We start from the raw sequence: 27906 nt of genomic DNA, 5'->3' as shown, positions 1-27906 counted from the left end.
CAAATTATTCCTAATTTCACATATATTGTTACAATAGAAACACTGGTGTCCAAAAGCATTTATCATTACATACCTCTTTTTTGTCTTCTTCTTGATTTACTTCAAACGGAAGTCCTAGTGGAGTTTGGAATTCAGTGTTCCATCCTGATTGATATTTATCATAAACCTGTTAAAAAGTCCAGTCAAACAAAGTGACAAAACTGCTAAAAGTTAGTCCCTGTACACTTTTTGTATTTCCATCTATTGATTATTTTCTCCTGCAACCTTGAGCTCAACTGAATAAAAACCCATATATATGTATATATATAATAAAATTTTGATATATATAAAATTATGATATATAATTTTATATATATATCATAAAATTCAAAATATATATGAATAAAATTTTAAAAAGAATAAAAAGAAGCAGTTTCAGAATGAATTAACCAAATAAAAACAATAAACCAAAGAAAAAGATTCAGACCCTAGCTGGTTTGCCTTGGTGACTCTTGAATTTATACAAAAATGCAAAGGGGCCAAAATAGCTGAGATGATACTAGAACAGAAGACAAAGTTGGAGTACTCACTCTTCCCAATTTCAAAACTTACTACAAAAGTAGAGTAATCAAAGATTGTGTGGTACCAGGATAAGAATAGATTATATAGATCAACAAAGTAGAAGTGACTTTTCAGAAATAAACCCTTTATTCACACTCAAATGATTATTGACAAGAGTGCCAACAGAATTCAATGGGTAAGAATAATCTTTTCAACTAATAGTGTTAGGATAACTGGATATCCACATGAAAAAGAATAAAGTTAGACCCCTATCTAACACTACATACAAAACTTAACTCAAAGTGAATCACAGACCTAAATGTAAGAGATACAAAATTCTTACAGGAACACCAAAATCAAATGCTACAAAAAGAAAAATAGATTAACTGGTTTTCATCAAAATTAAGACTTTTGTGGCTGCAAAAAAAAACCATCCAGAAAGTAAAAATACAAACCACAGAATGGGAAATAAAAACATTTGTAAATCATGTAACTAAAAAGGAACCTATATATAGAATATACTAAGAACTCACATAACTCAATAATTGAAAGGCAAAAACTCATTTATATATATATAAAGCAGTGTCTGTGACGACCAGGATGACCAAACGACCAGTCACCATGAAATGCACTGAGCACCTCTTGGTCCCTTCCCCTCGGCCCGCAGTATCTGATAGCAGGATAGCAAATGGGGAACCTCAGTGAACCGAGGTGAGTGGCAGAGGGCGGGACAGGACTGGAGAGCAGGTGTAACAGCAACCTCTTGGTCCCTCCCCCTGGCCGCAGACTGCCGGGAACTAGAGCGATGCGGAGATCAGGGAACCACTGAGAACTGAGGTCAGTGGCAGCGGGGTGGGGCAGGACTGATGAGTGGGCAGAACAGCGATCTCTTGCTCCTTCCCCCAGCCCTCAGGCTCCAATCACAGCTTGGTGAATGGGGAACCACAGCAAACCAAGGTGAGTGGCAGCAGGGCGAGGAGAGAGAAATGGCGATCTGTTGGTCCCTGCCCCCAGCCCACAGGCTGGGGAACTGGGGTCATGCTGCAATCGGGGAACCATGGCGAACCAGGGGGTGGCAGCAGGGCCTGGTGAGTGGGCGGATTTCCTAGGGACCCTAACCATGCACAATTTCGTGCACGCTGGGCCTCTAGAATACTATATTAAATAAGGGGTCTTTAAACAGTTCATATACAATGAGGTAATGTATTTATCAGCTAACAAAAATGTCATCAGATGCTCCCAGGAATCTAACCCACATCTTCCCTAAGAGCAATGGTTTGGTATTCACTAATTTGGTGTTTGAGGCAACCATATAGAACATAACTGCAGTGAATGACAAGATTTGACTGTATATCTCAATAAAGCTATTCTTTTTAAAGTGATTTATTTATTTGTTATGGTAAAATTGAAAAATGAGAAATAGCAAAAGGCTTATGATGGCTCTCTCTGGAATTTTTGTGGAGTTTTTCCTTTCTGTTTGGATTTATTTTTGCTACAATAAAAATGAAATTATTGCCGAAACCGGTTTGGCTCAGTGGATAGAGCGTTGATCTGCGGACTCAAAGGTCCCAGGTTCGATTCCGGTCAAGGACATGTACATTGGTTGCGGGCACTTGAGGAAATGTAGGGGGTGTGCAGGAGGTGTGCAGGAGGAGGTGTGCAGGAGGGGGTGTGCAGGAGGGGGTGTGCAGGAGGCAGCTGGTCGATGTTTCTAGTTCTCTATCCCTCCCTCTTTCTCTCTGTAAAAAAAAAAAAAAAAAAAAAAAAAAAAAAATCAATAAAATATATATTTTTAAAAATAAAATTATTTTCTCCTTTCAAAAAGATAAGAAAAACTAGACTTCCAGCACTGGTGAAGGAGTAAGCCCACGATTGCCTCCCAATGCCCCCCCTCCCCCTTACTCCCTCTTGACTATAAGAAAAATTGTCGTCAGTGGGATCTGGGAGTGTAGAGGGTGGGTATTCTGAAGGGGAGCGAGCTAGAAAAGTGGATCCTTTAATTCCGTGTATGAACTGGCACACATCCCAGAGTCACCTTGAGCTGTGTGTGCACAGGGGTGGACCTGGAGGAGTACAACGAAGGCTTTGAGAACTGAACTAACACTGAAGTCACTGTTCACAGAAGGTGAGAAACGACTGAGAGCCTGAACCCAGCCAGGTGATGCTGCTGCAAACAACAAGGATGCCACATTCTTTAGAGGATTTTGACAGAAGCCAAAGTCTTATAACATTTAAAATTGGACACAGAAGTAAAGGTAGCAAGAGAATCCAGGATCCCCCGCCCCGCTGGCCTGGTCACTCCATGCAGTCTGCTGTTCAGTCGTTTGGTCATCCCTCACTAACCCCCATGCAGGCCTGGTCGCCCCATGCAGCCTACTGTTCAGTCATTTGGTAGTCCCTCATAATCTCCCTGCTGGCCTTGTTGCCTCACGCAGCCTGCTGGTCATTACTGTTACTGTGATGGAGTCCTGGACAATTTGCATATTCCTCTATTATTAGTATAGATTTTCTTGAAAAACTATTGATCTTTACTCAAAGCACCAAAACTTAAGACAATATTACAAAACCCTAACAAGCTCCAGTCCAAACTCTGAATAGTTTATTTCTTGCTGACCCTGCCATATGCTCTAGCAGCTTATGAGGGAGATCTAGTCATTAGCTGTAAGATCCCCCTGACCTTTCCCCTTTCAGAAACCACTCATTCATCTCCTCTCACACCATAAAAGAGAAAAGCCACCAGAAATACACCTTTCACAAAGAACATACATATAAAATACAAAATAGGCAACAAGTGCTCCTGACAATGCTGTAGACTTCAGTGAGAGCCCTAGAGTAATTTTAGGTCAGGATAGGTTTTACACTCTATGATATAAAACAAGAATCTGATTTTTGCTCAGCCTTACCACCTGCAGCTCAGTAAGTGCCTATACTCCTGTTTGCATTCTACTGCTCATACCTGCCTTCTGCTGGAAGCCTCTCTCTGGTGCTTGGCTGGAAGATGCTGATGGCCATCCAGAAACATATCTTGCCTTCTTTCAGCTGTCCTGAGAGATGGCTGCTGCCTGGAGTATAAGCTCTAAAAAGATACAAAAGCACCCACCAAATGTATGAGCAGTGGCATATTGGTAGTAAAAATACTATAGGCTGCAATGATAGCCCTAAGGTCCTCTAAATAGGTCAGGAGAATATGATACAGTATGCCATAAAAGTAGACATATTCCTGTGCACTATTTGGACCTTAACAGTATCCACAAAGCAATGGGAGTTTCTTCACCTATAAAACAAGGATAATAATAAAATCTATCTCCCAGAGTTATTGTGAGGATTAAATGAGACAATGGACATAAGGTTCTAGCCGGGACCGGTTTGGCTCAGTGGATAGAGCGTTGGCCTGCGGACTGAAAGGTCACGGGTTCCATTCCGGTCAAGGGCATGTACTTTGGTTTCGGGCACATCCCCAGTGGGGGGTGTGCAAGAGGCAGCTGATCGATGATTCTCTCTCATCGATGTTTCTAACTCTCTGTCCCTCTCAATTCCTCTCTGTGTAAAATCAATAAAATATATTTTTTTAAAAATGGACATAAGGTTCTAGAACAATTTTAACTTAAGAATGCAAGCTGTCAATCATAATAATATTAATATTACTAATATTATTAAGAGACAACACTATCACCATCATCATCACTGTTGTTAGTAGCATAGCCCAGATCCAACTCTAATTTACTTCTTACTGCTTACTTACTCTTTACCATACTCTGCTCTACCTGCTCTCTGGCAGAGCCTGAATCCTGGATTTAATGCACGACATATTCATGGCACTCCAGAAATAACTCCCTTCTCTATGTCTCAACTGTCATATTATGTGAGGCCTGCTCACAGTTCCTGTGCTAAAAGACTCATAAACACTGAACATTTTCCAAGCAGGACCATCATGCCAGGGCAACAGTAAATGCTTCAGTGAAGAGGCCTGAAGTCGTTTCATAGGTCAGAATGGTGTGATATATCACAAAACAAAAGGATATTGTATCTTTGTCCGTTAATACTGACCTTAAAACTAAGCCCCCAGGGCAGTTACCGCATTGCTGTCAATCTTGAGCCAAAACCTAAGCAATTTACTCTCTGCTACTTACTCCTTACTAGAGCATTCTCTGCTTATTCTCTAGAGAAGCTAGGTCTTGAATTCTGGGTGAAACAAGCCAATGGCACTGCAGGAGCAATTCCTGTTTCAAACTCTCATTTCTCAAAAAAAAAAAGGGGGGGGGGGCAGGATTGCTTGGTATAGTTGTTTTAAAGAAACAACAAAATACAAAACTGACACCAAGACTGTCCACCTCAGGTAACTGGGAGGCTGACTCACTGAACCATATCGGACACCTTAGCACACAAAGCCACCCTACCAACTCAGGGAAGCTGTGAAAATGCCGAGACAAGGAAATAGATCACAAACAAAAGAAATGGAGGAAAAGAAGAGACTGGATATAGAGTTCAAAACCACGCTTATAAGGTTTTTCAAGAATTTCCTAGAAAAGGTCGATAAGACCTATGAGGAGATGAAAAGGGATCAACAAGAATTAATAAGGGATCAACAAGAAATAAAGAATACATTGTCGAAATAAAAAATATTATACAGATGAACTGATGATTCTCGGGGAAAAGGGAGAGGGGGGTGTGGGAATAGACTGAACATAAACTGTGCACCTATGGATGAGGACAAGAACACCCAATGTGGGTGGGGAAAGGGCAGCGGGTGGGGTGGGAACCTGGTGGAGGGGAGCAATTGAGGGGGAATGAGGAACATTTGTAATAATATGAACAATAAAGATTAAAAAAAAAACAAAAAACTAATTGTCTAAGTAAAAATGATGGGTTAGTGACAATAATGTAGATTTCAGTGACAATCCCAGAATAATGATTCTAGGGTAGGATAATTTCACAAAGGGGTGTGTGTTTAATATAAAATTTCCAAACAAACATCAAACTAGGGAAAAAACACAGTATAATGAATCCCAAGATACCCTTCACCCAGCTTCAATAATGGACAACACTTTATTTTTTCATCTATCTCCCACTTATTTTCTGGAGTATTTTAAAGCAAAACCCAGATTGTTCTGGTACTTTTTCTTTCTGCATAGGGAAACTATTTATTCAATAGCATAGTTAAAAGAAGATAAAGCAACAAGGTAATATTTCCTAATAATAGAGAAACATATAAATTGACCATACCTCCACTACACCCACAGCCAATCAGAGTGAGTATGCAAATTAACCCAATAAAAATGGCAGTTAATTTGCATACATAACTGGGTCCCAGGAACCTCCTCGGCACCCAGGTCACTCCCAGCTGGCCATCCCGCAGAAGCTTTAGGCTTGGGGGACGAGTGTACCTGTTGCAGAGGCTGTAGGCTTAGGAAGGGGCTATGCCTGCCATTGGAGGGGCAGGGGTCCTGCTTCCCAAGCCTACAGCCTGGAATGGAGGTTGTAGGCTTGGGAAGTGGCTGAGCCTGAAACCAGAGGGAAGGGGGGGGGGGGGGGAATCAATGGAAACATATCCTTAGGTGAGGATGAAAAGAAAAAAAAAGAAAGAAATGTCATATCTTATGAAAGGCACATCTTGAAAATGCCTAAAGAAAGTTGCCATTTTTTCATGATGAAGGGACTGGAGTCCATGTTGATGAAAATACCTTAGTGGCTGTGGTGACTGGCAGTGGCTGTGAGGTGATGGGGCTGGCGCCTTCCCCTGAACAGCCTGGTCGCCTCCCGCAAAGAAAGGCCAGACTGCTCCAACAGGGACTGGGCCTAAGCCATCAGCAGGACATCCGCTGAGGGCTCCCAGTATGTGAGAGGGGGCAGGCTGGGCTCAGGGACCCTTACCCAGGGCACGATTTCGTGCACCGGGCCTCTAGTGTTTTTATAATGTTGCTAGCATTTTCCCAAGGAAAAGCCAGGAGATGAGTTGTGTCATTTCCACAAGTACTCCTATTTGGTGTCCCCAATAATTCATGCACAAACACTAGAGATAGTAAAGTTCAGGAAGTTCTGAGGCAGCAAATAACTTGTCTCTATCATAACTGGTCTGCAAACTGGATGCCTGGGTTTGGTATCCTGCATCCATTGACGAAGTGTAGAATCCCTTCAGCATTTATAAAATAACTAGAGGCCCGATGCACAAAATTTGTGCAAGAGAAGACCTTCCTTTCCCCGGCTGCCAATTCCGGCATCGCTCAGGCACCTGGGACCCGGGCTTCACTTGTAGCCCTGGCTTCGTCCGGAAGGTCGTCCGGAAGGACGTCCAATCTAATTAGCACATTACATTTTTATTATTATAGATATTACAGATGTATAAGGCCAAATAAATAGGCTACAGGAATAGAGTTTTTAAAAAAAAATTTACTGGTAACCAACCAATATTATATAAAACCTCTCTCTCGGTTAACCCAAATGACAGAGGTACACTTTCTCATCTGGAGTCTTTAGAAGGGGCTCATTTTGAAAGAACTGAAAAGACGATACTGTTAACCTAACTCCAGAAGCCTTCAATCTATGTATCCTACGTACACGCTAGCTTGATAAGCCCCAGCCCAAATCTTAAGTAATTTGTCTGTTACTCCTTTGCAAAGTGACATCCTCTCCACTGTCTTGTTCTACCTGATCTCCAGGGGAGGCTTGGTCCTGGACTTGAGGGTTCACATAATGATGATACTCCGTAGGATATTCATCTCTCACTCCCACTTCTTTCAGAAAAGATGATGGCTGCTTGAAAAACATGTTCTAAAGGAACAAACAAAAACACAGAAAAGAAACTGTCTCACCGGGGCAACATGCTAATCATAATATTATAGGCTTCAGTGAAATGGTACCAAGGAAATGGTATCAGGTGAAGATATTCTGTTACATTTTTATCTGAACAAGAATGTGACACTTTTAGCTCAACTCTGTAGGCCTTAATTTTTAATCCCAAACCATGTACAGAATAGTCTGACAAACACCTATAATTTTAAGTAATTTAGGATCTGCTACTTCTTCCTACTTTATTCATGTCAGGGCAGTTACCACAAGGTAATTCCACGAGCTTCAGCAAAAGTTGTAATGTCATCTTAGTAAATTAAAAGAGTTTGATTCTACATTAAGAATATGAACATGGTGCCCTAGTTGGTTTGGCTCAGTGGGTACAGCATCAGCCTGCCGACTAAAGGGTCTCTTTTGATTTCAGTCAAGGGTACATACCGTGTCACAAGTTCGATCCCTGGCCCCAATTGGGGTGCATGCAGGAGGCAACCAATTGATGTGGTTCTCTCACATAATATTTCTCTGTCTGTCTCTCCTCCTTCTTTGCACTCTATATAAATATCAATTTAAAAAAATATCCTCAGGTGAGGTATAACAACAAAAAGAAGAATCTGAACATGGTTTATTAGCTTTCTGATTTGACTGATACTATTCATTAGACTAGGGACCTTTGCACCTGACTCTACACTGCACATTACCAGTTGATGAGACTGTCTAAAATCTAGCCCTTTACTTCCCATTTATCTCTCTCTTATTCCATTCTACCTGATCTCTGATGAACATCTGGTCCTGGACTTTAGGAGTCGGAGACTGATAACTTGCCAGACAAAAGTCATCTCTCCCTTTCTCATTTATAACAGAATAATGCTCCTTGAAGCGGACTTTCTAAAAGAAAAAAATGATAAATGTAAATTGTCTAGTAGGAGGAATATGATAGCAATAACAGGCTGGGCTTTATTGTGAACTTTATGGTAATTTTTAAACTTAGGATACTATCGAATAAAACAGGAAACCATACTTTTTGTCCGTTCTAGCTGAGAACAATTTCTGCAAGCTCCAAAGTAAACCCTACACAACTCAGTTCTTGCTGGTCTCTCTCTCTCTCTCTTTTCTGTTCTCCCATGTCCCTGATGGAGGCCTGATTTTGATGGAAAAACCTCTCTCCCTCTCCTACCTACCCAAATTGATGCTGGCTGCTTTAACTTGCTTTCTAAGACAGGACAAACACAAAATAGCAATTGTTCAGTTAGAAAGACATGTTAACCAATAGTGCTTTAGGCTATAGTGAGAATTCTGGAGTTCTCTGAGGTCAGAGAATAACTGGACATCTTACGGAATAAAACAAAACACTATACTCTATTCCACATCAGCCCAGCCACACCCCTAAGTAATTCCTGCTAATCCCTTACGTCTTCCTTCCGGTCTAAGTGATCTCTAGGAGAGGGCTGGCCTTGGAACCTGGTAAAAGATACTATTGGCCACTTGTGGGCCATTCCTTTGCCCATCTTTAGCTGTGAAAGCAGATTATGGCTGCCAGAAATAATTTCCTTAATAAAGATTTTATTTAAAATAAATTGTCCAGCCCTAGCTGGTTTGGCTCGGTGGGGAGAGCGTTGGACTGGGGATTGTAGGGTCCAGGATTTGATTCTGGTCAAGGGCTTCTGTGGCGGGCATGCAGGAGGCAGACAACTGATTATTCTTTCTTATCATTGATATTTCTCTCTCTCTCTCTCTTCCTCTCTGAAATCAATAATACACACACACACACACACACACACACACACACACACACACACACACACTGCATTTTCCGGCGTATAAGACGACCCCCCTAATTTTACAGTTAAAACATAGGTTTAGGCCTATATTCGCTGTATAAGACTACCCCCCACTTCCGAGGCAACACCAATTCTTTTTTTAATAGACCGCCTCTTTGACTCTGGCCAATCTGAGCAGGCTTTTTTTTGTTTCAAAAGCCGTCTTTTACGCTGGAAAATACAGTGTGTGTGTGTGTGTGTGTATTTTCTTTTTTTTTTCTTTTTCTTTTTTTTTCCCCCCAGACAGGGGTAACATACTGCTGATACTACTTTAAGATTTAATGAGAACTCCAGAGTTTTTAGAAATCAACCAGAATGTTATCTTTCCCAACTATGAATCTCCAAATCAGTCCCTGCAAATCTCACTCCAAACCTTAAGTATCTTATTTCTTCTTGTTTTATCTCCTTCCCACTCTATGTTACCTGAAATCTGGGTATAAAATCCTGGTCCTGATATTTGGGTTGAATATCCTGGTCTTTGGGGAAAACATGCTGATCTTTGCGTAAAAAATGTTGGTCCCGACATTTGAGTGGAATATTCTGGTCACTGGGTAGAATGCTCTGGTCTTTGGGTAGAAAAGCCTGATGTGGGGATAAAATACCCAACATATTTCCATCTTCTGGTTCAATATTCCTGGCTTCCAGCATCAGATACTGAGGTTCCATCTTGAAAACATGGACTTTACGTTCAATGACCTGGGCTTTGGATTCAACAACTTGGTCTTCCATAGGCTGGCCTGCCAGCTCAACAGCCTGGGAATGTGGCTCAATATTCTGGGCTTCCAGCTCAACACTCTGCACTCCTGTCAGATCACCCTGGGTCTCCAGCAGATCATCTTGGTCTTCTGAAAGATAATCCTGGGTTTCTGGCAGAGCATCCTGAGGATGTAGCTTACTTAGCTGTTCCTCTTCTATTACATCATACAATAAATTTTTGAATTGTACTTTCTAAAAGTGAACATAAACATCAAATATAGGTTTTACAGAGACTCTTAAAATTATCTTAAAAGGATATGGTTCTCAAATTTATTAGACTAAAATGTGAAATTATTGTCTTTGTTCGATGTAACCTAAATCTACAATCCCAAACCAATACAACAGTACTGGCATCCCTAGTCTAAATCAGATTAGTTTAATTTCTATTATACTAACTCCTTTCACTCTGCTTTACCTGACCTCTGCTGAACGCTTCGTTCTTCTTTTCGGAAGGGAAACCCTGTTGGTTCTGCCTTAACAATTTTTCTCTCCCTTTCTTGTCTACTGTAATCGATGAAGATTCCTCAGAGTCAGGCTCCTAAAGAACACACAAACAAAAATGGAAAAATTATGAATATATAAAAATTTTAAAAACCCACCTATTATAGGTGGGAACAATGTGACTGTAATAACAACCTAGGCTTTACCACACTACTACTATAATTTTAGTAGGTCAATATAGTCAAATATTACGAAAACAGGACATTACAAAAGAAGTGCAAAAATGTACACTCAAAACTATAAAACAATGTTGAAATGAATTAGGAAGATCTAAATAAATAGAAAGATCTCATCTTTGTGGATCTCCAAAGACAACAATAAACTCTTTTACATTTACAGTCAACTAATTTTCAAGAAATGTCAAGACAATGAAATAGAGAAAGAATAATTTTTCAACAAATGGTGTTGGGACTAGTAATATCCATATGCAAAAGAATTAAGTTACAACACTTCCTCACACCATATATAAAAGTTAACTCACAATGGATAATAGACCTAAATGTAATTGCTAAGACTATAAAATTATTAAAAGAGCACATAGGAGGAAATATTCATGACCTTAGATTAAGCAATGGCTTATTGGATACCACACCAAAAATACAAGCAATAACAACAACAAAAAACTAGATCAATTGGACACCAAAATTAAAAATTTTGTGCTGCAAATAATATCATTAAGAAAGTGAAATGAGCCAAAACTGGTTTGGCTCAGTGGATAGAGTGTCAGCCTGCGGACTGAAAAGTCCCAGGTTCGATTCCGGTCAAGGGCATGTACCTTGGTTGCAGACACATCCCCAGTCAGGGTTGTGCAAGAGGCAGCTGATTCATGTTTCTCTTGCATCGATGTTTCTAACTCTCTATCCCTCTCTCTTCCTCTCTGTAAAAAAATCAATAAAATATATTTAAAAAAAAAAAAAGTGAAATAACCACAACTCACAGAATAGGAGAAATACTTGCAAAACATGTATCTGATTTGTATCAAGGATATATAAAGAACTTTTACAACTTAATAATAAGACAAATAACCCAATTAAAAAATGGTATCACAATGGCATTTTCTCCACAAGAAATACATAAATGGGCAATAAACTCATTAAATGATGCCAGTAACAATTTCAGAAAGCTTATGATTTTCATCTTGGTGACCTGACAGCAGGCAAGCAAGTATATCTTCTGCTTAAAGCTCCAGATCTGGAACAACAGTAACAACCAGAAAGATTCTAATGTCAATACAAATAAACCTAACAATGGAATGAAACCAGAATTCAAATAGACTAAAGATGGTTCTCCTTTCTGATTGGAAGATTCCCACTTCAGATAACTGAAAAGGTAGAAAACTTCAGATCTGAGGGAAAGACTACATACTTGAAATAAGTGATAAGAAAAATTTCACGCAGAAACCGGTTTGGCTCAGTGGATAGAGCGTTGGCCTGCGGACTGAAAGGTCCCAGGTTCAATTCCGATCAGGGGCATGTACCTTGGTTGCGGGCACATCCCCAGTGGGAGGTGTGCAGGAGGCAGCTGATCGATGATTCTCTCTCATCCATGTTTCTAACTCTCTATCCCTCTCCTTTCCTCTCTATAAAAAATCAATAAAATATATTTTTTTTAAAAAGAAAAACACAAATTTCTTATTCACTCTCAATTATATGGAGTAGATTTTTTTCTGATGTTACACCTGAAAAATAAACATGAATTCTTTGAAATCAAGCAGCCAGCCTGAATTCATCACCATCGTCATCATCATCATAATAATGTATTACATATAAATGGCATCTTAGACGTATACAACTGGCTTATTCAAGGGTATTGTCTCAGGCTTAATCCTCCTTCCCTCTACCAGATAATTATTTTAGTCAGACCTGTGAACAGTGCTCTTTGTGGGGAAAAACAATTGAACAGTTTGAACATGTTCCACACAATATAAAATATCAATCTCTAGCATCAAATAACCCCTTTTCTCTGGTTTATGAGAATGTGTCCAAGCGCCTCTTTCTAACAGTACCCTGGAGTCAATCCAAATCTAGGATAGGTATGAAAATTGTCAAGATACCAAGCCACTGAGAAGAATTTAGATACAAAAGGAACTCTACCTTGAGTCTCAATAAGGCAATGCTCTTTAGGAAAACGTAACCAGTATGAATGCAACTAGAAGAATGCCATTTATAGATACACACCACTGCCCACTTGTATTTTGATATTTAACTATAAATTTCTTAACATTGGAGAAGGAGACATTATAATTTAATATTCTACCATCTGCAAACATATAAGTGACAAGTTTTTTTGGACTGTTGAGATACTTAAGAAAAAAATACAAAAATAAAATATATACTTATAATCTAGGAAAATATAAAAGAATACTAATCAAGAAGCAAGACTAAGAAAGAACTAAATAAAACAGAGTTTATGGTAGCAAAATAATAATAATAATAATAATAATAATAATAATGAAAAAGCCTAATGGTCCATTTTTCTAGATGCTGCCTACCAAAACTTGAAAATCCTAAAATTAGGTAAACAAAGGAAAGTACAGGAGTTTAGCATTCAAATATGTGAACACTGAAATAAGTAGGTACCAAAATAGTGTTATTTTACAAGTATCTTTTTCAGTCTAGCTCCACATTTGGGTTCAAATTTTCACTCTTATGTTACCTGTTGAATCAAAGCAATTTCTTTCTTTTTAAAAAATAACAGTATTTTCTCCTAATTAGAAAGCAAAATATATACATTATAGAGTAATTTTTAAGTAAAAAAACCAAGAGAAGAAAATAATAATCACCTGTAATACAACTACTCAGAAATTATCACTATTAATATATATATATATATATATATATATATATATATATATATTTGATTTTTTACAGAGAGGAAGGGAGAGAGATAGAGAGCTAAAAACATTGATGAGAGAGAAACATCGATCAGCTGCTTCCTGCACACCCCCTAACAGGGGATGTGCCCACAACCAAGGCACATGCCCTTGACTGGAATTGAACCTGGGACCCTTCAGTCTGCAGGCCGACGCTCTACCCACTGAGCCAAGCCGGTTTCAGCAGTATTAACTTCCTGATCCACTTCTTTCTAGGCTTTTGTCTATGCACATAGCATTCTATCCCCATCTCTTTATTTTACTTTATTTTTTTTCATAGCACTTACTGTTTGAAATTATATTCTATATGTAATATATATATATTAGGATATATATTGTTAGATATATATTAGAATATATATTAGAAATTATATTCTATATATAATAGATATCTCTTTATTATATGCCTCCCCACAGCACAGAAGCTCCTTGAGGATCTTTGTCCAACTTTCACGTGCTTCTAACACAATGTCTTGGCATTTATAGATATTCCATAAATATTTGTTGGATGATTTTTTTAAATTGAGATTATATTGTATATAAATTTGTATCCTACTCTTTTCAATAATTTTATCTCACAGACACTTTCCCTTCTCTTCAGATGTTCTTTGAAATCATGATTTTTTTTTTTTTAGAATGGCTATTTATTGATATATCATAATTTTTTAACCATTCTCTGCTATTGGATATTTAAGGTTATTTCCAATTATTTTACGGTTGTAAATAATGTTGAAATTATATATAAATATTTATCTGTATTCTTATCTCTATTTTTAAAAAATAATTAGAAATTAATTTACCTGATCGGTGGAAAAGCTTTCCCTTGTATCATGGGGAAACACTGCTGAAAATTTTTCACTCATAGTTTTAAAGGATGCCAGCTGGTAACGTGCCTGCTTCATGGTTTTCTTAAGCTGTCAGGGAAAGGGGGGGGGGAAAGCAAACAAATGTCTTAATACCAAATTCACTAAAGTGTTCCAACAAGAACATAGATCCCTATTATTAAGAAATTCGAGACCTGAGACAAGAGGATTACTTATAAAGGAGACTGTGACCTGTTGATAGTGTTTTTACATTATTTTTATTAAGAGGCTGCATTTCATAACTTGATTTAGTGCTCAAATTTTTTAAAATAAGGTATGTTTGCAGAAACCGGTTTGGCTCAGTGGTAGAGCGTCAGTCTGCGGACGGGAAGGTCCCAGGTTCAATTCCGGTCAAGGGCATGTACGTTAGTTGTGGGCACATCTCCAGTAGGGGATGTGCAAGAGGCAGCTGGTAGATGTTTCTCTTTCATCGACATTTCTAGCTCTCTATCTCTCTCCCTTCCACTCTGTAAAAAAATCAATAAAATATATTTAAAAAATAAGTATATAAGTAAAATAAGGTATGTTTTATACTAGTACACAAAACTATCAGCACCTAAAAGTTTGAATTACACTAGAAATTATTGTACAGACTTATTACCTTTTGATTCTTGCATACCTAATTACCTTTTATCACTCCTTGCTAGATGTCTCTAATTCCTCGTCCTCCTAAAATCTTTCTTTCCTATTTCCATGACCACTTCTTCACTCCTACATTTGAAGACTGTAGCTATTTAAAGTATTTTCTCAATCTCTCTTCTTCCATGAAGCCTTCCTAAACTACCTGAGGACACAAACTCAAACATCTCAACAGAACCAACTAGTTTTAAGTACTCTAAGTAACAGCTAATAATGAGTATTGATACCAAATATGTTGACTTTGGGTTCATTCGTAATCTCTACCTAGTAATTTCAGTAAGCACCTATTTTTAATTCTTTTTCAGAGAAGCACAGCCTACTTTATATTTTATAAATCTGTATAGAATGTTCCTTAAAGGAAAATACAGAAATGAACAAAGTACCTTTAATGTAGGCTAAGCATTATATATCATATGGAAGAAAAGCATATCCCTGTATCATGCAGTGAAATTATGGCAAAACAGAGACCAGTTCTAACCCAACCAGTAAAAATTCAATGAGATTAGTTCTCCCTTGAAGGGAAATCATGACTCTGATTTATAGATATCTATCTATATAAAATCCTAATATGCATATTGACTGAATGGCAGAATGACCAGTTGCTATGATGTGCACTGATCACCAGGGGGCAGATGCTCAATGCAGGAGCTGCCCCAGCCCACAGGCCCCGACCAGCTACAGCAGTAGAAGGCGGGACCTGCGAGCAGGCGGTGCCAGGCCAGCCAAGGTCGGTGTGAGTGGAGGCTCCCGGTTTGCCCCACAGGTCACCCTGCAGAGGGAGGCAACTGGCAGCAGTGGCGGGGCAGAGGGTGGGGCTGGTGAGTGGGCGGCGCCAGCCCAGCCAAAGTGGGGTCAGCAGGGGCCTTGATCACCCTGCCGGTCGTCCCACAGATTGGCCCTGATCCTAGCCAGGCCTAAGGACCCTACCAATGCACAAATTTCGTGCACCAGGCCTCTAGTAAATAATACTGTTGTGATTTTTTTAATAGTGAAGTAGGGACAAAAAACACTCTCACAACCAGCCCAGTTTCCTTACAGCACATATCACTTCTGTTTTGTTCTTGTTTCTAGAATCTCTATAACTCTAACCAGAGAAATCTGCTTGAAACACCAATCTTTATTCTACTAGGAGGGAGATTCCTACATTTGGTTAGCACAGAGTGGCTAAAGGGATCACAAGTTACTTAAAATGCAAAAAGAGGTATATGTGCAGTTGAGGTTATAAAAAAATACAAAGCCATGAATGTCTCCTTTAAAAATTTTTTTAAATTGATTTTATGAGAAAGGGAGAGAGATAGAGAGATAGAAGCATCAATGAGAAAGAAACATTGATCATCTATCTCTGCATGTTCCCCCAAAAATTGAACCTGAAACCCAGGCATGTGCCCTGACCAGGAATTGAACTGGAAACCGCTTGGTTCATGGGTCAATGATCAGCCACTGAGCCACACCAGCGGCGAATATGCCTCCTTTTACTCACTGCCAAGTAGGATGCATGTTATTGTCCTGCACAATGAAACAGATTTAAATGAGGATACATACTTTTCATTTCCCATCCAGTTTAAAACTCTATTAGAGTCACAGATTGATTTTAGTCCCATACACAGGAATTTCGACTAGCCCAGCAGTTGGAATATATATTATATTCACTCTTTTCTCTGTTATTATCTAAACCCTTCATCAAACCTCAATCCAAAGGCCCTTTCAGTGACCTGCTATGAGGACTGAACAATGGCTACCCAGAGATATCTGGTCCTAATACCTGAAACTTTTAAATGTTTCTTTATAAGGAAAAAGTGCCTTTGCAGATGTGATTAAGTTAAAGGTCTTGAGATGAGGAAATAATACTGGATTATCCAGATGGGCCCTAAATGCTATCACACATCCTATGTAATGAAGAGCTAATATGCTAATGGTCGTTACAACCTCATGCCGCAGTGACCTTTCGGCAGGAGGCTGTGTGTGGTGGGGCAGAGCTGCCAAGTTGCTCTGGAGACAGAGCGGAAACAGGGTGGTGCCTGGAGGAGGCGGGACCATCCCGTGGCAGGAAGGGCAGGGGTGAGAGCCCGTAGTGCCCCCTCACCAGTCCTTTGCCACCCACTGCTTGCACTCAGCGCACCTGCCAGGGGATGGAGTGCAGTGCGCGTGCCACCAGGAAGCGGCACTTGAAACTCTGCAGCAGACATGAGGCTTCCACACTCTCCTCTGGTGCCATGATGGGGCGGAGCCACTGCATTGCTCTGAAGATGGCAGGACCAGCCCGAGGCAACTTGAGGGACCAAGGGCGGGGCTTGAAGCCCAGAGGGGTTAGTGGCGGGGCCAGGCATGCTCCAGCTCTGGGTGAAGAGGTTAGGGTGCCACGGCTGGGAGGCAGGCGGGACCACGCAATTTCACACTCTGGGTCACTAGTATCCTTATAGGAGGTAGAGGAAGATCTGACCCATAGAAGAGAAGGTGATGTGAAAACAGAGGCAGGGATTGGTATGATAATGGCCACAAGCAAAGGAATGCTAGCAGACATCCAAAGCTAGTAGAGTCAAGGAATGTAAAACTCCAAATGGAGAAAAATGATAGCTATAATCAATACCTGATGTGTTCTTAGAGATCACCATGGTATTTTATCTTCTATAACTTGAGAGTACAAAACTAGGCCCAAAGAGTAATATTATTTGTAATTATTTCAAACTTTCTAAAATCTAAAAAGAAAGTTGATCAACAGTGGCAATGCTGTAGCAGACATTAGAGGGCCATATGTATACGTGAAACATTATAAAAAGAATTCCTCAGAGAGAGAAAGGTTAGACTAGATAATGTCTTTTCTTCTCTAACACTTAATGTAAAATATAAATAAATTCAATCTATAACTCTTGGCCAATCTTGTTTTATTTATAACCCCCTACTTCACTTCACCCTTACATTATTTTGAAATACACCCCAGATGTCAAACTATTTCATCCTTAAATCATAAGAAAATTGAAAAGTACACTTCCATTCAGAAAGAGAATGACATCCACTATTTACGCCACCAGTTCTAGATAAACTAGAGGCGCTGTGCTTGAAACAGTCTCATTTATCTAGCTCTTAGTGACATCTAGTGGATAAAAACTGCCAAAGAAACAGTATCTATTGCCATGGTATGGTGTGGGTAAAAGGTTATAGGCTTGAAGTAGTATTCAGCGGTCGCCAACCTTTTGGACCTCACGGATCACCAGTGGTCCATGGACTATTGGTTGGTGACCGCTGGTTTAAATCACTGAACAAAGTAGTTCATCTTTTAAGAAAAAAAAAGGATTATAAAAACTTTAAAAATTTTTGAAACATTTAAGGCTTCTCATAACTTGATTTCCTTCTACCTAACCTCATTTTCTATTTTCTCCTCTATAAACTAGCATTAGGAAGGTTCTGTCACTTACTCCCAAATATATCAAGCTTAATCCATATTCCAGACTTTTAACTGTCCCTCTTTATCTCAAAATTCTCTTGAATTTACCAATTCAATTCAGCTTAACAATTCAAAATATGCAGCTCAATTCCACCGCTTCCAGGAATTCTTCCCTAACTATTCCTTTGGAATTTAAATTATTTTTTAACTGCCAAAACACAACTTTACCATCAAATACAGCAAGTATCTCTATATTAATGTCTATTAAATTGGGGTCTATAAGCTTTGTATGTCTACATGTAAATATAAACCCACAAAGGGTCCTATTTCACATTTTATTAATATCCCTACAATGTTGAACAAACAGTTCATCTGGTAGACTGATCTATTAGCCCCCCAGATGAAATAAAATCCTTACTTTGGTGGGATATATAGCTACAAGGGCCATAAAAGCAAGGACTGTGTCTGTCTTAATAAATGTTCTATCCCTTTTACTGTACGCAGTGCCTGGCTCAATAAATATCTGAGCCAGGCACTGCATATTATTCATAAACAAATTATTCATAATCTTATAAAAGAAAACAAAAATGATTATAAAAATTATGACTACAAATCAAACAAAGAAAATGTTGTAGTTTTGGATAAAGAAAAAAAATATTTTTAAGTATTTCAACACAACATGTGCTTATAAAGCTTTCCCTATTTATACTAATAACACAATTGGATTTGTTTCATACTGTGACCAAACATGTTAGTGGTTACACAACTTTTATTTTCACAAAAATATCCTTTTCCACATTTTGCTTTCCTCCCACTATCCCTAGGAATACAATGTTTAAGTGCTAAGATGAAGAATAATTCCCACAGCAGACTTGAAATATATGATATCAACTGGACAAAAGCTGAGCATATGAATAGAGTTGACTGATGGCATCAAGTGATTCAAGTGAATGAATCTACCGATGGTGATTAATTTTGAAATATCAGGTATATAAAATGAATCACTAAATAAAAGTTATACAAACCTCTGAATGTGTTGAGACTTTCCTATATTATTATTTGACTTTCAGAACTATTTATTATGAGAATCAGATTAAACGACCAAAAAAATGAACAAACAAAATTCCCCATACATGTAGTAACCTTTTTGCAATAGAGGTTTGGATCACCCTGTCCATATGCTACAAACTTAGAGAGATGGAGGAAAGGAATGAAAAACATTGATTTGTTATTCTACTTGTTTATGCATTCACTGATTAATTCTTGTATGTGCTCTAAGGGGATCAAACCCACAACATTGGCGTATTAGGATAACGCTCTAACCACTGAGCTACCTGGCCCAAGCTCTTTCTAATAACTTTGAACTTTAACACTTTGGTACCTTATATAAGATGATTCTAAATTGTCTTACCAAAAATAAATATGATATTTTTAAACATATATTAAAATAAACATCATCCCACTATTTCCCACTTTATAAAGATTTTTAAAAAGGTGAGAAAAAGTGAAGTTGAATGTGGTACCTCCTCATCTCTACTTCATATCCTAATATGTCATACACCTAAAAAAATTTGTAGATATAAAGTAAATATGCACTTACAGCCAAGGCTTGTTGTAATAATTGATTCTGATTCTCTCTATTTTCTATTCCATCATCAAGCTTCTGGGAAGGAGATAACCAAGCACATCCACTAGCAGCATTCAAATTCTTTGGAAAAACACTTGTTCTTTTAGAAGTTAATTGTCCTCGATCTGAAGGCAGCATAGCTACAGTATCTTCTTCTTCTACCTACAGAAAGGAAGAGTGACATGAATCTAGTGAGATTCCACCCCAACCCAATACAATCAAATAATGTTATAAGCGGCCGAAAGATTTAAAATTGGTTCCAGAGGGATGTATCAGAAATCTGGCAAAATCATATTTACCAGGCACTTACTAGGTGCTAATAATTTACATTATCTCATCTAATTCTCACAACAGTCTTATGAGACAAGTATTATATCTCCACTTTATAGGTGAAGAAACTACAGTCCAGAGAAGTTGTCATTAGCCCTAAGTTCACTTGCTAATAAAAAAGCATAAGCCAGGTGAGCATCATGAGAAGTGAGAAGATCCCTTTGCATATCCCCTTACATCTACAGCAAGTTAAACATCTATACCATCATATACCATGATCAACTGGGATTCATTCTAGGGGTGCAAGGATAGTTCAACAGCCACAAATTAATCAATGTGATATGCCACATTAACAAAATGAAGGATAAAAATCACGTAATTCCTTTTTATGAAGATGGCACAGAAAGCAGTGTTGAAAGGTGTCCACAGCCACAGAAAAAAGATACACACGTCACCTACCTTCCGACAGCCAAAGACACTAAGGCTCCGGAGGGAGCCTAAATATCCTCGGAAGAGTGCACCCAGGAGAAACAAGTTTGACCACTATGCCATCATCAAATTCTCCTGACTACGGAGTTAGCCATGAAGAAGATAGAAGACAATAATACACTTGTATTCACTGTGGATATCTAGGCCAATAAGCACCAAATCAAAGAGGCTGTGAAGAAGCTCTGTGACACTGATGTGGCCAAGGTCAACACTGATGAGGCGTGATGGAGAGAAGAAGGCATATGTTCGACTGGCTCTTAACGATGATGCTTTGGATGTTGCCAACAAAATTGGGATTATCTTAACTGAGTCCAACTGCCTAATTCTAGATATTTTTTTTAAAAAGTCATGTAACCACCTCAAGATATGTAGAAAAAGCATTTGACAAGTTATAGCATACACTTTTGATTAAAAAAAAAAACTAAAAAAAATGAGTATAGAAAGGAAGTACCTCAACACAATAAAGGCCACTAAGACAAACCCACAGTGAAAGTCATACTCAGTGATGAAAAGCTGAAAGCTTTGTCTAAGATTAGGAACAGACAAGATGCCCACCTAACCTGTTATTCAACACAGTGCTACAAGTCCTAGCCAGAGCAATAAAGCAAGAAAAAAACTAAAGGCATCCAAATTCGAAGGAAAGAAAGTTGTCACTAATTGCGATGACATCACTACGTATATCGAAAACCCTAAATAAAGACTCTACCAACAAACTACTAGAAATATAAACAAATCCTCAACTTCAAACTATACTACAGAGCTATAGTAACCAAAACGATATAGGATTGGCAGGAAAACAAGTATATAGACCAATGGTACAGAATTGAGAGCCCCAAAATAAACCTATATATGCAACTAATTTACAACAAAGGGGCCAAAAACATACAAAGGATAAAGGAAAGTCTTTTCAATAAACAGTGCTGGGAAAATTGGACAGCCATATCCAAAAGAATGAAACTAGACCACTATCTTACACCATACACAGAAATTACTTAAAATTGAATAAAGACTTGAATTTAAGACCCGAAATAGCAAAATACATAGAAAAAAATTAAGTTCCCAGCCATGGGTCTCAGAGATGTTTTTTGTGAATTTGACTCCAAAGGCAAGGAAAACAAAAGCGAAACAAACAACTGGGGCTTCAGCCATCTAAACAGCTCCTGCACAGCAAAAGAAATCACCCCCAAAACAAAATGGCAACCCACCAAATGGAAAGATATTCACACATGACATATCCGATAAGGGGCTAATATCTGAAATATATAAAGAACTCATAAAACTCAATTAACAACAACAACAAAAATCGGACTAAAAAATGGGCAGAGGATCTGAACAGATATTCCCCCAATGAAGACATACAGATAGCCATCAGACATGAAAATATTTTCAATATCACTAGTTATTAGAGAGATGCAAATCAAAACCACAATGAGATACCACCTCATACCTGCTACAATTGCTATTTTAAAAAAGACAAGAAATAGTAAGTGTTGGAGAAGATATAGAGAAAAGAAACCCTGTACACTGTTGGTGGGGATGTAAACTGGTGCAGCTACTATGGAAAACAGTATGGAGATTCCTTTAAAAATTAAGAATAGAACTACCATAAGACCCAACAATTCCTCTTCTGGGTATTCACATGAAAATATAAAAACACTAATTCATAAAAATATATGTATCCCTATGTTTACTACAGCATTATTTACAACAGCCAAGACATGGAAACAACGTAAGTGTCCATCAATGGATGAATGGATAAAGATAGATAGATAGATAGATAGATAGATAGATAGATTACTTAGACATTTTTAAAAAATTGCCACTGTAATAACATGAGTGATCTTGAGGGTACTATGCTAAGTGAAATAAGTCAGATGGAAAAAGACAAAAACTATATGGCTTCACTTATGTGGAATATCAAACAAAAAAGTAACAAACTAACAAAACAAACAAAAACAAGCTCATAGGTAACAGACAACAGAATGATAGTTACCAGAGAGAAAGAGCAAAATGAGTAAAGAGGGTCAAATATCTGATAACACAAGAGAACTAAATTTTGGGTGGTGAGCACATAAGAGTACACAGACAATGAATTATGTTGTATACCTGAAATTTATATATTATTAACCAATGTTACCTCAATAAATTTAATTTTTAAAATAGCAGAAGCCCAAATTCAAACCCCAAAAGGAATCCAAAACATTGTTTTTAATTAATAGAAGCAAAAAAATGAGTCAGAACACAGGAATAAGACATGGTTTCTCTACATACAGATTTACTGCTCTTACCAGCAAACTGGATTATACAAAGCATGGAATCAAAAGAAAGTGATCTGATACTAATAGCTTATCTCATAACACATACAGTTTCCACTCTTTGAACTTACTTCTTCCGAAGGCTTCTGGAGCTGTTGCTTTTTTCTTATACTAATTCGTTGATTTACTCGGTGTTTGGCTAGTCTCTGAGAACGCTTCAAAGCTTCTTGTTTTTTTCTTGCCTGTTCCTTTAGTTTTTCTTCAATTATATATGCTTCAGTCTTTAAAGATGAAGGATAGAAAAATGAACTTTAATGTCAACTGTTTTTCCCAATAGGGCCCTGTTATAAACACAAGTAAGGAAACAACCCTGAAAAAAATAACTCAGTTCTATAACCCAAAATTCCCAGGAGAGTAAAGAAATCACAGAAGTTCAGAGGTGATAATCTAGACACAGCTAGTGAGTGCTGAGAACTTAAAAGCAAATCACAAACTAAAAATTGGAATTTAGAGTACTCAAATCTAATCTGAATTTCTCACTGAACTGAGAACAGTGTCATTAATTCTTTTTTTTTTAATATATTTTATTGATTTTTCACAGAGAGGAAGGGAGAGGGATAGATAGCTAGAAACATCGATGAGAGAGAATCATCGACCAGCTGCCTCCTGGACACCCCCTACCGGGGATGTGCCTGCAACCAATGTACATGCCCTTGACCGGAATCGAACCCGGGACCTTCCAGTCTGCAGGCTGACGCTCTATCCATTGAGCAAAACCGGTTTCGGCTAATTCTTAATGAATCAATTCAAATCTATCTTATGATATACATTTTCTAAAATGGTGAAACAGTCCAGACATACCAGATTGCTCACCACTCACTAAAATATCTTATTCTAAAATGTCTTCATACTCAGAATTATGCTTCATTTTTAACCCTGCATGCCTTCCTGTAATCTCTAGTAAAGACCTACTCCAGCGTTTTTCAACCGCTGTTCCGCGGCACACTAGTGTGCCTCGAGATGTTGCCTGGTATGCCGTAGGTGCAGACAAGACAAGAATTTTATAATTTTTCACTATTTTGTTTACTTAATATTTCATAATAAAGTAATTATAAAATACTTTCTTTGTGTTTATTTGATTCCTATTCAAGAGAATTACTTTATATATAGTCAATATAGGCACAGAGTTAAATTTTTTAACATTTTCTAATGGTGGTGTGCCTCGTGATTTTTTTCATGAAACAAGTGTGCCTTTGCCCAAAAAAGGTTGAAAAACACTGACCTACTCAATCTCCCAGACCATCTAATAGCAACCTCCTTGTACCTTCCACAATCCTTTCTTCCTCTCAGCTCTGTTATGCTTAGTACCTCTGATTTATGTTAACTGAGTATAGTGTTTCTTGATTCCTTCATTAGATTATGATCTCCTTGAGGGCAGAAAATGTATTTAATTCTCCTTTCTTTCTTCTACAGTATATAACACAGAGACTTGAATAAAAAGGTACTCAATATCTGTGTAATGCTCAATTCCAATACATATTCTAAACAATTTGGAACATTTCATTGCATTTGAGTCCCTGATCAGTATTCACAAAGTCTTATCTTCTTTAAATACCATAGTCTTAGCACTTAGTTATACATTACCCAAACTCTTTTTTTTTTTTAATATATTTTATTGATTTTTCACAGAAAGGAAAAGAGAGGGGTAGAGAGTCAGAAACATTGATGAGAGAGGATCATCAATCAGCTGCCTCTTGCACACCCCCTACTGGGGATGTGCCTGCATCTAAGGTACATGACCTTGACCGGAATCGAACCTGGGACCTTTCAGTCCACAGGCCGACGCTCTATCCACTGAGCCAAACCGGTTTCAGCCATTACCCAAACTCTTAAAATCCTTTCTGGAAATAGGCAGAATAGAAATATATGAATACCTATGTAATTTATATACATAAAAACATAAATAAAATAAACACTGCATTACTATTTAACATTTAAACATACATTTCTCCTCTAATATCAAGGACCGCTAAGTAAATGTACTTCATACTTTTCACCTTCATGCTCAGAACCCTGTTTATACATTCAGAAGATCTTCACACATTTTGTGCATTCCATAAATACTTACCAATGCCAGTATTTGTTAGGAACTTAAAGATGGAAATGTGATAAGTAAGATTTTTCTCCCCTGTGATCCAGGAGCTCACACCCCATCAGGAAAAGTAGATATATAAACAACTTACTATGAATGTAATGTGTTAAGTGTCACAATAAAATCTGGACAAATAGTGAAGTGAAAGTTTGGTGAAAGATTATAAAAGTCTTCTTACAAAATTATCCTCTTGTGTTACTTAGTATGAGTCTAATCATGTAAACAGACATACATGTAAATTTTGCAGAAGTGTCCCTTCATCTGAAATGCCCCTTTCTCTTGTACTTACAGCAGATCCATTCTTTAAGGTCCAACACAAACTGTATTTCCTCATTCATTCATTCATTCATTCATTTATTCAACATGTATTCCCTGAAGACCTACCATAAACCAGGCCAGGAATGAACAGAACATAAAGGTCTCTGTCCCCATGGAATTTCTCAGAATCCATCTTTTCCTCTTATATTCTATTACTGCCTGAATCTCCATTACCAAACTTATCAAAAACTTTAAGTGATAATTAATAATTAATATTACATGAAATGTGGCCAACTGGTGGTCCTGAATACACTACAGAACGTCTGGAAGATAAAGACGTTGCCTACTGCTTGTGCATATAACAAGGAATCAGGAGTTTGCGAAGTAAACTGAAATACATACATGTATACGTGTGTAAGTTTTGGCAAATAAACACGTGTTTGTTCTATAACCCTCATGCAAGAATATATCTATTTATGACCGAAGAGAAATAGCATCCTCAGACTGTTTATCTTTATCTAAGCACCAGAGAGGCTTAAAAAAAAAGGGGGGGGGAGATGAGGTAGGAACCCCACTATTTTGGTTCACACTGACACTCACATACGCTGTGTTTTCCGAAGTGTGTGGTGAGGCAGGTTCCACCCATGCCCCAACTGGCATTATGGGCAGGTTCCTCTCCGCCAGCACTGCCAACACGTCCTTGCTCTTCTGGGGATTTAAAGCCAGGGGCAACTTTGGGCTATTTCGACGCTTCTTGTGGGGGACCATACTTGCTGAAATCTGTGACTCCTGGTAAGGGGAAAGAAAAAAGCTTATCATCTTCACTCGGCCGCGTTAAGACCTCAAACTTCCTAACCCATGAGCCACAGTCCCCTAAAAACGGAGAGAAGCCTTGGAGAAGGCAGCAAGCAGCCTGACCAAGTGCAAGAACGGGGATTCTTGAAGAAGGTGAGAGGAAAGAAGGGAAAAGCAGCGGGAAGGAATAAGGGAGGAGAGGGGAGGTTTAAAAATTGCCTCTGGAAGAAATGGGGAGTAGAAGGGTCTGACTGAGAGGAGGACTGTACCTAGGGGTGGCACAGCGAGGTGAGACTGATAGATAGAAAGGGGGCTTGGGGGTTGGGGGTGGTGAGAACCTGGGTCTGAGGGAGAGTCCAAATAATCCGTTTCCGGTTATGGGGCAGACGCTGAAGAAGGAGGGGATCCCAGGACAGAGAAAAGCCTATTTCTGAGGCCTTACGGGTCCCGCTGCCGCTGAGAGATCACCCGTAACTCACAAAACTCAAACTCTACCCTGGATGCTAAACTAATCCCCTCCGGGTAACCGCCACTTCCGGGTGGGGCGCCGCGCCCCGCCCCTCAGCCTCTCTGAGCCCGCCCCTTCCGGACTACCCGGGGGCGGGCGAATAAGGCGTGAGGGCGGAGTCCGCGCCCTATCCGTCACTTCCGCTGAGGGGGCGGGGCTTCTGAAGGCGCTAGGAACCGGGCGGAAACGAGTGGGTGCTCGGGGCCACTGGGTAGTGTTCCCGGCCTCGCGCGGCGGTCGGAAGGAATTGCTGATGTGTCGCCGTAGTCTTACATTGAGACTGTCCCAAAAAGCAAAAATAAAAAATAAAGTGTGTTGTCGAAACTGGTTTGACTCAGTGGATAGAGCATCGGCCTGCAGACTGAAAGGTCCCGGGTTCAATTCCAGTCAAGGGCATGTACCTTGGTTGCGGGCACATCCCCAGTAGGGGGTGTACGGGAACCAGCTGATCAATGATTCTGTCTTATCGATGTTCCTAACTCTCTGTCCCTCTCCCTTCCTCTCTATAAAAAAATCAATAAAATATAAAATAATAAAAAAAATAAGGTGTGTCAGCGGAGGAGACATGAAGTTTAGATAGGAGAAGGCTTCACTGAGATACTCTTGGGCAAAGACTCCAATGCAAAGTCGGTAATGGAACAAGCTACTGTAATCTTTAAGGAAGCGTTTTATAAAAGAATGTTTCAGGTACAGGGAACAGTGAGTATAATTACTCCCAGGTGTTTGGGCCCAGCCGAGCAAGCAGGCTGGTGTGCAGAGTAAGAGAGGGGGAGTTTTGAGATAGGTCAAAAGTTAGGGGTGGGTAATCGTAGATATTATAGAGCGCTGTAAGCCACCGGATGGCATTGAGATGGAGAGCCACTGGGAGGTTTTGAGCAAATGGGGGCGGGGGGGGGGGGGGGATAATGTGATTTAAAATGCTAACTAATCATTTTAGATGCTGAATGAGAATAGACTGAGTGAATGGGGCATAAGCGAGTAGACCAATGAGGAGGCCATTCCAAGAGTCTGAAGAGGACATCAGGGTGTCTTGGATGGGGAAGTCATTCATGGTAGAGATATTATTGAGATGTACTTGGATTTTTGATACTATATTTGGGAGGCAGGACTTTTAGGACCTGTCGGAAGTTGGATATGGAGTGTGTGTGTGTGTGTGTGTGTGTGTGTGTGTGTGAGAGAGAGAGAGAGAGAGAGAGAGAGAGAGAGAGAGAGAGAGAGAGATACGTGTCAAGGAAAATTCTAGGGATTTCATTCTGAGCAGTGACAGGATGAGATTGCCATATACTGAGATGGGGAAAATGGTGGAAGGGAGTAGGTTTGAAAGGGGACAAATAAAGAGTTCAGTTTGAGATAAATGTTTCACACTGAGGAAGGCAGAGGAATAGAAAGTTAGAAA

The 27906-nt window shown here is 39.0% G+C and overlaps 2 protein-coding genes and 2 long non-coding RNA genes across 11 annotated transcripts in view; 2 read left to right on the top strand and 2 right to left on the bottom strand.

The window, feature by feature from the left end:
* The window catches only part of TMEM218 (transmembrane protein 218), a 93116-nt gene extending 81145 nt beyond the window's left edge, over positions 1-11971 (top strand). The window contains exon 5 of the transcript XR_014793474.1: positions 11901-11971. The gene's annotated coding sequence lies outside the window, so the exon portion shown is untranslated. The remainder of the gene's footprint in view (positions 1-11900) is intronic.
* The window catches only part of CCDC15 (coiled-coil domain containing 15), a 38274-nt gene extending 11694 nt beyond the window's left edge, over positions 1-26580 (bottom strand). Inside the window, exons 1-11 of one of the 8 annotated variants that reach the window (XR_014793472.1) lie at positions 26341-26559; positions 25808-25996; positions 22916-23078; positions 19757-19935; positions 14073-14186; positions 10315-10437; positions 9567-10091; positions 8092-8211; positions 7186-7308; positions 3497-3616; positions 74-166 (exon numbers count right to left, since the gene is read on the bottom strand). Coding sequence is in view for 7 of the 8 variants with exons in the window: in XM_084867564.1 (XP_084723690.1) it covers positions 74-166; positions 3497-3616; positions 7186-7308; positions 8092-8211; positions 9567-10091; positions 10315-10437; positions 14073-14186; positions 19757-19935; positions 22916-23078; positions 25808-25975 (1728 nt within the window). In the remaining variant the exon portion in view is untranslated. Of the gene's footprint in view, positions 1-73; positions 167-3496; positions 3617-7185; positions 7309-8091; positions 8212-9566; positions 10092-10314; positions 10438-14072; positions 14187-19756; positions 19946-22915; positions 23079-25807; positions 25997-26340 lie in introns of all 8 variants that reach the window. The other 7 variants (XM_084867559.1, XM_084867564.1, XM_084867558.1 and 4 more) reach the window with 7 other exon arrangements.
* The window catches only part of LOC311613558, a 475229-nt gene that overhangs the window by 365919 nt on the left and 81404 nt on the right, over positions 1-27906 (top strand). The window lies entirely within an intron of this gene.
* On the bottom strand, positions 23587-25392 carry LOC311613559. The gene is made up of 3 exons (XR_014793477.1): positions 24663-25392; positions 24080-24425; positions 23587-23765 (listed from the first exon to the last, which is right to left on the bottom strand). It is a non-coding gene; the product is annotated as an uncharacterized lncRNA (long non-coding RNA).

This window comes from Pipistrellus hanaki (genome assembly GCF_964339955.1).
Source record: "Pipistrellus hanaki genome assembly, chromosome: 19".
Classification (NCBI taxonomy): domain Eukaryota; kingdom Metazoa; phylum Chordata; class Mammalia; order Chiroptera; family Vespertilionidae; genus Pipistrellus; species Pipistrellus hanaki.
Note: the sequence above shows the minus strand (reverse complement) of the source record. Positions and strands in the feature narration are given on the sequence as shown.